Here is a 12,625-nt window from a genome sequence, read left to right as displayed (position 1 = left end):
CTGTGGCCCTCATCACTGCTGTAATGCTTAGGATGGGGAAAGAGGGATCACAGTATTATTCTCTAGAAAAATGTAGCAACAAAGTAATTTCATGGATTTAAAATGTTGGGATACAAGTAAAGAGAGAAAAATTCCAATGATTTGTCTCCTAAGGTTGTTTTATCATTTTTACCAGAAGCATATGCTGCTACAAGGAAGTATTTCAGGGTGTCACTACATAGGGGGAAGTGCACAAGACTGAAGGAGAATTAAATCAAACTTCCAGGCGAGCCTGGATTTTCACATGCAAAACAATGAGAGCACAAATGAATGCTGCCTGATTTTAAATAACATGAACTTCAAGTCTCTGTGCATACAGACCATGAAAAACAGGTTCCTTGGAAGGGGAATTTTCAAGTCTGGTTTCCTCCTTGCTTTTGTCTCTAGTGTCCTCAGTTCCCTCACTTCAGATAGCCACCGACATACCATGTGTGATACTCCCAACAAGCAAGAGAAAACTTGTGTAGTGTTAATCTGGAGGTAGTCCAACCCTGGTTGCAGTTGTCAGTGCAGGGATCAGTGAGGGCAGCTCAGCTCTGTTTCTGCACCACTGGGAGCAGCTTTGAGAAGGTGATTGGGAGCAGTCAGTGTGGATTGACCAAGGGCTGACCCAATTGCCTTTGTCAGTAAACTGGTTTTGCAGATCATAAAATCATAGAATCATCAAGATTGGAGAAGACCTCTAAGATCATCGAGTCAAAGCATTAGCCTGACACTCTGCTGTAAGATGAATGGCTTGATGAAGGGTGGGGAATGGACTGAGAGCAACCCTGCGGAGAAGGACTTGGAGTGCTGATGGATGAAAAGCTGGACATGAGCCAACAATGTGCAACCATATACTTGGCTGGGCTGCATCAAAAGTAGCATGGCCAGCAGGTCAAGGGAGGTGATTCTGCCCATCTACTTTCCCCCCATGAGACCCCACCTGGGGTGCTGCATACAGCTATGGGATCCTCAGCACAGGAAAGACATGGACCTGTTAAAGCAAGTTCAGACAAAGCCATGAAGATATTCAGAGGTCTGGAGCATCTCTCCTATGAAGACAGACTAGGAGAGAGTTGGGGTTCTTTAGCCTGGAGAAAACTCCAGGAAGACCTTATAGCAGTCTTCCAGTACCTAAAGGGGACCTGCAGGAAGGCTGTAGAGGGACTTTTGACAAGGATATATAGTGACAGGACAAGGGGGAATGGCTTCAAACTGACAAAGAGTAAGTTTGGATTAGATATCATGAATAAATTCTTCACTGTGAGGGAGGTGAGGCACTGGCACAGGTTGCCCAGAGAAGTTGTGGATGTCCATCCCTGAAAGTGTTCAAAGCCAGGTTGGATGGGCCTTTAAGCAACCTGGTGCAGTGAAAGGTCTCCTTGCCCATTGCATGGGAGTTGGAACTTGAAGGTTGCTTCCAACCCAAAACATTCTGTGATTCTATGAGGGGAGAGCAGGGAATGTCATTTACCTTGAATTTAGCAGACATTACTGTCTCCCACAATGCTTTTGTATCCATTTTAGGATGTTATAGTCTGGATGGGGAACAAACAGGTGGGTAAAAACCCACCCAGAATGGTTGTTTGAGCTTTGAGGAGACTGGTTAATAGTTGTCTCTACTCAGCAGCTGGTAGCAATGGGAGCACCGCAGGAGCCTGTCCTGGGATGAAGTGATGGAGGGCTCCATCACTGGGTTTGCAGATGATACCAAACAGGTGGACTAGTCTGTGTGCTTGAGTGCAGGACTGCCATCCTGAGGGACCTGGACAGGGTGTAGGAATGGTTCATGAAATTCAACAGAAGTCCTGCACTTGGGTGCCACAGGGCACCGAGAGCGGGCTGCTCACCAGGGAATAGGTTTGAGGAGCATAGCAGCATGGCTGGCAGCAGGGCCACCAGGGTCTCCTCTGCATCTGCAGCAAACAGCATCTGAGGCAGCCAAAAGGCCACATCAGCCAGCAGGCTGTGAGGACAGGGCAGGGCTGAGGTCAGGCAGGCACATCAATCTGCAGATCAGGATGTCTCTGTGAGGGGAACTGGGGTCAGACACAACTTTGGGATAGCTGTTTGGTCCTGGGAATGTCAGCCTGCAGGTGTGGCCAGGCTTGGCAGGGCCCATGGCTGGTCAGATCAGGCTGTGGGTGAGATGGAGATCAACAACCTACAGCATCAGTGGGGCAAGGACTGATGGTTCCAGGCTGGGCTCAAATAGTGCCCTGAGCCATGAGCAAGGCAGGGAGGAGAGCCCTGAGGAGGTGGCAGGGTCAGGGCCTGTTGGTGGTCTTGGGCCTCTGTCCCTAGGAATGAGCCACCCCTGTGCTGGTATGGGCTGGGACCAGCTGCTGGGAGCAGCTCTGAGGGAATGGCCCTTGTGGGAAGTGAGAGTGACATGGGCCGTCAGTGAGTCTTGGCAGCAACAATGACCAACAGCAGCCTGGGCTGTATGAAGTGGGGCAGAGCCAGAAGTCAAGGGGAGTCATTATCCCCCTCCACTCAGTACTCATGAGACCACATCTAGATCCTGCACCCAGCTTTGGGTTCCCCAGTACAAGACATCAATAAACTGGATCAAATTCATGGGAGGCCACTGAGATGGTGGGGCTGGAGGACCTGCTCTGAGGAGAGGCTGAGGAAGCTGGACTTGTTAAGCCTGTTAAGAGATACCTTCAATGAGGGGATAGACCTTACAGAAGCCCCCAGTGCCCTCAGGGAGAGCATGAGATGGTGCAGGGCAGGAGGATGAGAGACAACTGGCATGCATTGAAAGAAGAGAGGCTCAGTCGGTACCATGTATGTCCCATGAGGACAGTCAGGCAGAGGCACAGGTTGCCCAGAGAAGCTGTCCAGTCTCCATTCATAAGAGATTTTCAAGCCTCAACTGGATGAAGCCTTGAGCAGCCAGCTCTTACCTAGGAGCCAACCTGCTCTGCAGAGACCTGAGGTCACTCCTAGCCTGAGTTACCCTTTGATGAAACCATCAGATTTTTATCTTTTCTTTCAAATGTATTCAAGATGATAGGAAGCCCAAAGGTTGTCTGGGGACATGCAAGACCTAATGGGTGGACAGAGATCTAGACAGGAACACCACCTTAGCTCATAAACCATGTTTCCTACTGAAGCCAGGATGAGGGACTGTGTCACTCAGCTCAGGTACCACACATACTGGCTGTAGTAATTAAGGTTGAAAAGCCGTGGTGAGTCTCATATACCATCACACGGCACGTGGCAGCCAGGTTTCACTCAGGCCTGATTACACCTCAAGGGAGTTTCACGTGGAGCTCATCACCTTGTAAAACTACTCACCAAATACTACCCTTGGCCCCTACATAGAGTATTGGCTCCTCAAGGCAAGCTGTAGGCGTATGGCTTGCTAAGGGCTTAATATGTCTACTGTAAAGATTCTACAGCTGATGGAAAACTATTTGTGTGCTGGAGACTCATCAGCTGGTGGGACAGGAGAAGCTGGCACATCCTTCCTGTGCAGGAGGCAGCTGATGTGACCGCTGGCTACAGCTGTGAGATGGACCAAGGCTGCCTGCCCCTTTCAAAATCCATGGAATGCTGGCCATCAGCACCTTGACAACCATACTAAGATCCTGTTTGTTTTTTTATTTTAATAGTATATGGCATTCACAGTAAGTGAAAAATTAATACAGTACCAATATTATTTTTCATTTGAATGCAGAATTTATTTAAAACAAGTAATTTTAAATACAAAAATCCTATAAATTATGAATATTTATAGAATATATTTTTGCCAAAGAAAAAGCTTGGAAGAGTGAAGGTGTCAAAATCTGGCTCTGCAAAACTGAATGGAACTGACTGCTATTCAAAGTTATTTCTACCTATGGTTTTAATGCACTTGACTGTTAAAACACAATACTGTTATTCAGTGTCAATTCTAGTTTGCAGATCCTCAACAGGCTACAGTCTTCCATAACTGATGACCAACCAAAAGCAGTTTTCCTTGCTTACATTAAATCAAACCAACTGATTTCCTGTACATCCACAGCATAGCAAATGAAAAAAAATTATGCCGACAAGGTGAGAACTTAATCCAATTTTGCTGAACAGGTAGAAAATATTTACAAATAAAAAAGTTCTAAACCATCCACCTATAGTCAAGAAAAACTGTATGACCACTTACTTCCCTTGTAAATGTTTCTTTTATTACCCTATACCTTATGTAGGCTGCTATTCCAAATTTTTGGATTAATGCATTTTGCAAAATGTACAGCAGCAGAAATTCTGCACGGATATTCAGCTGGTTTTATTGCCTTACTCTACAGAATCCTGTACATATTCAATAGGGCCATTTACAGAAAAACATAATTTCTCTTTAGAATACCACACTTTACAAGACAGTGACTATACAGTAGCCATTTCCTTCCAGCATTGCCTGTGTCAGCATACTCTTATATCCTTCCAGAACAGGCATGTCGTAGAGATCAATTCTGTCTATAAATACATCGTTTATATTATTGTCCTTCTATGTACAACAAAAGACAAACTACCCCAGCATAGAGTAATAATACTTATATATCAGTACAGATTTGAACTACAGACCCACTTCTTTAACGAAGTTTACAATATAAAAAATAAAGATACCTGTTTCTTGCGATAATATTTTCATCTTTTAGCTTCTTGTGGAGTATTCAGTGATACAAGCATGGCTCGTTTTCTGTAAAATATATTATTTTAAAATACCAGTATACTGTCCTTCCAGTTACAAAAATATAATTATGTCTGTCCGACAGAAATTTTATTGAATTAAAAAGTGTATAAAAATATGGATCATCCTTTTAGACCACATGTGAAATTAGAGATAAAGTAGAAGGTATAATTATTTAAAAATACTATCTTCTGGCTCAGTGAGCCACTTCTGATTTTTCACAAGAATAGATCAAAGCTTAGTTAGAAATTTAACGGCCAGTTCTGCAACTCACATTGCTCACTGCTCTTGTATCGCTGTAGACAAAAGTCTCGGTATGGAATCTGCCTCAACTGCACAGCAGAGCAAATGCCACTGGGGACATTGCTTGCTGCACTTCCCAGGAATGCAGAAAAAGAACATTCATACAGAATACGCTGTAAAAATTTAATAGGTTTCATTTTGTGAGGGTGTTTGTTTGGTGGGATGGATTAGCATTGGCATGCTTGATCTGGTAAATGAGGAAAACTGAAGAAAAAGCAATTTATCAGCAACGTAACTTCTTGGCTTTCTGGTAAGTTTTGTAAGAAAAAGTAGCTGAAGCTAGAATTTATCCACTCCAGCACTGCATAGCTAGCAGGAGACTAACCACTGCTTGCTGACTCAGAGGAAAGCCATCTTCGGAGTTACACTGCCCAAAGCTCCACAGCTGTTTACATTCTAGTGTTTTGGGAAGGGATTTTTTAACACTGTTTTTCCCTGATAGGAGAAACAACAATGGTGAATCCACACATTCAATACAGAAGTCAAATGCTCAGCTAATGTAACATACTAACTCCTTTGAAACTAATGAAGTTGTAGCAATTTATAGCAGCACAAGAACTGGCTCAAAGCATCTGACATGTTTTTGCCTGCCCAGAAACTACCGCGCTATCGTGCCATCTTAGTACCACAGTTCCTTCATAGCTCTGATTCTTTATCTGCCTCATCAAGGTAGTATTCATCATCAGTGGTGGTATCACTGTCTGAGTCCGAATAAGCCGCTGGGTCTTCCCCATAGATATCAGGCAACTCTCGGGGGGATGAAGCAGTCGATGACATTTTGCTCCCAGCAGAACTCGAGCTCAAAAGCTCAGCCCGGTTAATGGAAGAGGTCTCTCCATCTCTGAAAGCACTAGGGTTATTAAGAAGACAAGGTCTCCATAATCGTCCTTCTGTGAGTGACCTCTTGATATTTTCCAGGAAAGCCAATTGTTGTTCTTTGCCAAATATACCAAATTCAACAGAAGGATACATCAAATTTCTAGTGCTGTAGCATTTTTCATCGTCTGATGCCCAGTTTTGATTTTCATCACAAGACAACAGCTCTGAGTAAGATTTAAATCTCTTCCCATGTATACTGTCTCTTGGGAGCATATTGCTTCCCGAGGCAGAGGTCTCAAGGGAATCTCGAGCACAGATACCCTCAGAAAGGTGACGCTCGCGCTGACTTTTCGCATGACTCTTGCGCAACTGATAGCTATTGAGGTTAGCATTTTTTAAGCTCGCAGACTGAGAGGTATTTTGACACTGACCAAGCACTGTCTGGGTAGTCAGGTTTTGTTCTGGACATGTGTCTGCCTGCAAACAGCTATTTACGTACGTGTTTGAGTTTTTGTCAGTTAAAAGTGGCAAGGGAGGAGTGCAGGCATGACTGCTAGCTCTTCTTTTCTCATCCAGTGAGTCTGATGTAGTAGCACTGGGAGAGAGGGGTTGGCTTTTGCTTTCTAACCTGAGATTGAGTGTTTGAGAATTCTTATTGCTTGTGGTTACTGCTTTATCTGGAAATGGAGTTGTGAGTCTTGGCTTGTTTTCCACTTTCACGGTAGTTTTTTTGGGACCGATGGCTTCCTTCTGGGTGTATGAGCTTCCAAAAGACCACCGATTGGCGTTATTAACCAGCAAAGAAGGATTGTTCTGATTTTCAGTCTTCATATTCTCAGCTGTTCTTGGTCTTGGTGCTTTCTTATCAGGGTCCAGACTGTGATTCTGATTTTCATTGTCCAACTGCAGGAATGGCTGATGAGAATCTGTTGAAATCAATGAGTCAAGGGACATGTTGACCTCAAAAGAAGCAGCACTTCCATCATTCTGTGAAAAAATGTTGCTTATGTGCGGTTTGGGGGGTAAATTTTTACTCGAAAACTTTCGACTTGTTTTGTAAACGGCTGCCAGTTTATTTTTAATTGAAGGTCTGTTTTTCCTTTTTTCTATATCTTTGACTTTGTCTCTTGTGCAGTCAGAGGGAAGCTTGTTCTCATCTTCTGTACTCTGTGTTATCTTCTGACCTTCTGTAACCCTGAGGACTTTATCTTTAATGTTCAGGCTGCCTTCACTGTGCCTCTCTGATTCCCGCAAACCCCTATAAACTTTACCCATCTGAGCACTCTGTGAGTTTTGCTCTTTTTTAATTTTTGAATTGTTTACTTCCTCTGCATCTGTGTTAACCACTTTGTCTAGCTGAAGTAATGGATCAGCACTGGAAGCTGTGATTACCTCAGATGCTTTGCGCTGGGACTCTGAAAGCACTCTGCCACAGGAGTTCAAATAATTTGCATTTTTTCTTGAACTGTCAGCCCTTAATTGCAGTCCACTGCACTTATTATTATAGAGAGGGGTGGTTTGGTGTAGGAAATTTACTCTCTGTTTGACTTCAGTACTATCCCTGTACATGCCTTCCATAGGAGGAAGTGGCACATCAGCATGCTCTGTGTTACCACTCCTTCCAAGGGAACGCTTCCCTCCTGAGCGGAGGTGTAAAGTGTTCAGATTTTTACTGGTGTTCACTTTAGGGGCCTGACAGCAGCTTTCAGAGTTTCCCTTCTGTATAATATTTTCATTTGTTGAAGTAGAGTACAAGGGATTCTCTAAACGTCTGCCTGGTTTGGGAGGGGTCGATAACGTGGAAGTTAGTGGTGTGGCTCTTTGTAAAACCTCCTTCTTTTCTTTCAGGCATATTTCTGCATTTTGGCTGCTTGAGGCATCAGAAATGGCCTTACCTGACTTACCCACTATTGCAGTGAATTGTGGACCACCAAAAGAAATTTCTTTTGTCACCATGTCAGAAAGCACATTTTCTGCTAATGAAAGATCTGCCGAATTATCTTTCCTGGTATGTACCATACTCACTGACTTCTCAGAGCTAGGGCGTAAATGGAACTTCTCTTCACTATCAACAGCAGTTCCTAAGTTCTGAGGTGTGACCAAAGCTGAAGATACTTGTTCAGAAGAATATGAAGGCACCTCTTTTTCTGAAGTAATGGGGAAAAAAACATTTGATAAACTCACATGACCTTCATTTTTCTTGCTTTGTATTCTTGGTGACGGAGCATTTTCTTTGGGACAAGGTGAATCTGCATCCTCTGGATTATCTCTAAAGAGGCTACAAAATGTTTTTGAATGCCTCCTTGGTAGTGTGTAATAAATTGAAACTAGTTCATGATACTTGACATGATCTTCATCAACACAAACTGTAAATGTGCTTGTGGTTTTATATTTCTGTAGAAAATTTCCCCCCTCCTTACAATCTGAAAACACAGAGGATTCTCTTCTGCTTAGACATTTCCATCCATCTGTCTGATCAACTGATGTACTACTACTTACTGAATCACTAAGACTTTTGGTTAAAGGGCTGGGGTAATCTTTTCCTTTGCTACTTGTACCAGCATTTAATGATGCTGATGTTAGAAAGGAACATTTTGAGTCTAAACAAGACACATCTCTTTGATTAAAACAAAAGGCATTGGCTCTATGTGGAGTTTCAGACCTTAAACACTCATATGTTGTTCTGCTTTCTCTAGGCAAAGAGATGGGCATATCTGACATAATACTACCAGCAATGCTGGCTGATTTTCTAGGCAAAGTGTAATAAATAACAAGGGGGTCAGGAGATTTGGAGCTGTTTCTACTAGGGGAGCCAGTAAGGCTGCAGCTACTGGTATGTCTCAGCAAGCTGTCTTGCTTGTGAAGCCTTTCAATATAAGGCAAATTACTCCCTATTTTTTCACTTCCTTTTTCAAGGCAAAAATAACTTAAACTGTTTTCAGACATCTTGGGGTCTCCATCAAAGCTACACATATAAATACTTCCAGAATTTCCATTTTGTGGAGAGCTAGTAGAGATTTGTCCATTACAGTCCTTAGTAACTAAAGTGCTTGCATTTTGCAGTGTTTTCTGTGAAATCTGTTTGGTAACATCTATTCTGCTCACTTGAGCTGTTTCTCCACCTTCTGCTTCAGAAACTGTGCTAGTTAGTGTTCCTAAGCATTTAGAATTGTCTTTATGAGAAAGTGCTTGTGGAGAGCTTCGTGAGGAGCTAGATGAACATTCAGGAGGACAGGACCACATGCCTTGACAATTTGCTAATTCTTCAGTGGATGGAGCAGAAGAAACATTCAGCAGCAAGGACTGTCTTTTTGGAGTAACTTGGTTAATGGCTTCTGAACTCTGATTATCCTGTTCAATGCTCTCTCTTTGTGCTACATAATGCAGATTGTGTTCCCATTGTTTCTGACCTGGAAGGAAAGGTTCCTTCCTGCTCTCATCATCTGAAAAAATACAAGGAGGCTGACTGAATGCACTGTTGGGTGTGCAATCATTTTCCTTCATTTGTACATTTCTTTTATCACCAATTGATGTATACATCTTTGCAGTATCTCCTCTGGCAGTGGCTTGGGCTTGTCTCTTTGATGTCACTGTGCTAAAGAGAGATACATCTCTTTGCCACATGGCAGAAGCAGGGCTGGTAGAGGTATTGATGTAGCTTGTGTCTGCTTGTTGAGGAACTGACTGTAACAGCATGTCTTCATCTGACTGTTTCATACCTTCAGCCTTTTCTACTTGTGTAAAGCCTGCCTTAGTACTTCTTTGGGTAACAACGACCGAAATCCTGTTCAGTCTTGTAGGTTTCGTTTGGTCCTTTGAATTAGGAAAGACTGACTCATCAGTTCTGATACTAGATGAAGAAACCGAAGAGTTACTACTTAGCCAAGGCTGACAGCCCTCGGTGTTTTCTGAAAAAGTTCTGTTTGCACTTCTTGTTATCCTTTTGATACTTGTGTTTTCTGGAGAACACACATGAAAATCATTCTGCGGGTGCTGTGAACCTAACTTGGCATTCTTTGTATGTGCCCACTGCTGGTCATTTAAATTAGCCATAATTGCTTCAAAGCTGGCATCAGGGGAAATAAATGTTTCATCACTGTAACACTGAGGGATATCAGCCCAAGAAGGACAGCTGTTTTTTCTTCCATAAGAATAATTTTTTTGGTTTGCATACAACTTGTCATGAGAAGAGGTATCTCTATAATAGGATCTAGAGAGATTATTTTCTGATTTGTATAATGGATAATTTTCCCAGTTATCAAAGGGCAATGGAGAAGTAGCTTTGTCAGGGCTACTAACTCTACTAAAACAACTGCTGCTTGAAATAGATCTTCTGTAGTGGTGTTTTGAGTGGTAATATGTGTATTTCTTGGTTTCTTGCAAAGAGTTGGGATATCTAGCATGGTCTGTAGCATGAAACTCCATCAGTGATTTGGTTCTAAACACTTTTTCTGGAGTTGATGTTTGTCCAGGAGACTCTGGTGTGTTGTTCCATACAATAGAAGACAGAGGAATTCTCTTTGGGTTCTGTCGGCCAAATCTTGGTACAAAACCATTCTTGCTCTCTCTTGCCAATGGATGTTGTAAACTAGAACCCGATAGCTGGTCAGAAGATACCAATGATGGACACCTCCGAAGGGAACATACAGAGTAACTTCTGCCAGCTGTATCCCTGTTCATACAACTCTTGTGCCTAAATCCACTGTTGTGTGTTATGGAAGGAGGATACAGGCTCCCTTCTGAAGACCGTCCAAAAGAAGCGGAAGACATCCTTCTGCTGCGCAGCCGAGGGTTTCCATCGACTGGATCACCATAACTGCAACCTTCTTGAAAGGCTGTCTGGTGCCAGTTTATATATGCACTGTGTAATTTCCTTGGTCTGATGAAAACCTTGTGCTCCTCTTTGGCTCTTAGTGTTCTCAGTCCATCTGGGAAAAATGTGCGACGCATGTCACTCCAGTCATTTCTCTGTTGCCCCCTACTAGCAGTCTGCCTCTTTGCAGTAGGGAATGCACTACTGCATTGGACATTTGATGCACTGCTAGTAGAAACTGTCCTGTCCGATGGATCTTTGGCTTGCTCCTGGGCCAGCTGGTCATCCAGATCACTTAGAACTGCACAGGGGAAATAAAAAGGATACTTGGTTTTGTTTTCTTTAATAATCTGACTATTTATGTCAAAAAGTTTCTTGTGCTACATTAATAATCAGAACTGGTTTTGAAAGCAGTCAACTTTTCAGCATTCAAAACACTTCCCAAACCAGACATTCTTCCTCTGCAGAACATTTCAGTAGTCACCCATTATGAGTAAAAGAAAAAAAATGCTCTTCTCCATGACTGATCTTTATGCAAATGTAATCTTTATGCTATTTTAAAGAAAAACAAAACAATCTGAACTCTTACTCATGTGCTATATATATATGTGTGTGTGTGTGTGTGCGCATGTGTGTAAACTTTCCAAATCTATTTTGAAGCAAAAAAATCCCTGAAAAGAATTCACTAGTCAAACATGGAACTTTCTGTGTGTTCACAAGCACAGTTATGATGTAAGGGTAAGGAAACACAGAATCCTGCAAACCACCAAGTAAACATATTCAGTTGTCTGGCATGCCTACTGTTTCACTCATAAAGAAGTTTTCTGCTGAACTGTAGTTTATTACTTTAAAATAAGCACTGAAAATGGCATTTTCTGGATTAAAAAAGGGTAATTAAACCATTAGAAACCTGTGATTCAATCTAGCAATGTATTTATATACACAGACAACCTCATGAACTGGAATTAAACACTATACAGCTCAACTAATCAACATATTCAATCAGAAGACTAAGTGACAGCAATGTATTACAAGTATTTTTATTGGAAAAAACAATAATGGCTTCACTAACTGTATTATTTTTGCATTTTGAAAATAACACACAATATATAATGGGTGACTTTCATTACAGAATTTCCTAATCCAATTAAACAAACAAGGCTGACTGATCAATCACTACAGATCTGTGCTAATAGTAGAGAATCAATAAGAAAGCCTTGCTAGATATGTACAGTTGGAATAAAAGGTGATACAAAGGTACTAAGCTTTTCCATTTTTCTAAGATTCTATTCAGCATACAAGAGATCTAAGCTTTTCCATTTTTCTAAGATTCTCTTCAACATACAAGAGAAAAGACTTCTGAGAGACTCAGCTTAGAAAAGGAAAAAAGATGAGTTGTCTCTGAGTTTTCCATTGGGAGGACATCAGCCAAGCTATGTAGTTTTTCTGTGTTGTGGGCAAGTGTGCACAGTTATGATGGACACACAGGCATGTGAGTTTCAGAAGAACCACTGTCCACTGTGCAGTGCTCTCCTCTTCCAGCACTGCCAACTCACCCACTGCTTCCCAATCATGTTTTCAGTCTGTGATGTCATGTAATTTCTTGTGGTAGAAAGTAATATTTATGGGCATTTCTATGCACAGATCTCAGAAAGTTTCTGGAAAAACATCTCTGTACACCCATAGGCTGGGTCTGATCTTGCCTTGCTTCCCAGCAGGGAGGAAAAGAACAAAACAGAATCAGTAACTTTTGACTGGTGCTATAAAGGCACCCGGAAAACTAACTGAATGCCATGATGTCTCCTGCTTCTGTGGTTTGAGGCTTTACAAGTCATAGAACCAGGCCCAGCAATTCATCATTATCAAAATCATGCATGCGGGAAACTGGGATGAAATTATTCTCACCTAACCATATGTCTGCATGTAAAAGGATGGATTTTGGGGTGCTGACAGAAAGAGCAGAGAGAACTGTACACTTTTACATTTGATTCTTC

The 12,625-nt window shown here is 42.2% G+C and overlaps 1 protein-coding gene across 1 annotated transcript; it reads right to left on the bottom strand.

The window, feature by feature from the left end:
- Window positions 1-5,635: 5,635 nt before the first annotated feature.
- EXPH5 (exophilin 5) lies at window positions 5,636-10,932 on the bottom strand (the record flags this gene model as incomplete). Its single annotated transcript, XM_009077087.1, has 1 exon — window positions 5,636-10,932. A coding segment is annotated over one exon (5,297 nt), but the record flags the coding sequence as incomplete, so codon positions are not given.
- Window positions 10,933-12,625: the final 1,693 nt, after the last annotated feature.

The sequence above is a fragment of the Acanthisitta chloris genome, unplaced genomic scaffold (assembly GCF_000695815.1).
Source record: "Acanthisitta chloris isolate BGI_N310 unplaced genomic scaffold, ASM69581v1 scaffold16946, whole genome shotgun sequence".
NCBI classification, from domain to species: Eukaryota; Metazoa; Chordata; class Aves; order Passeriformes; family Acanthisittidae; genus Acanthisitta; species Acanthisitta chloris.
The sequence above is the reverse complement of the archived record's forward strand: the minus strand, read 5'-3'. Positions and strand labels throughout refer to the sequence as shown.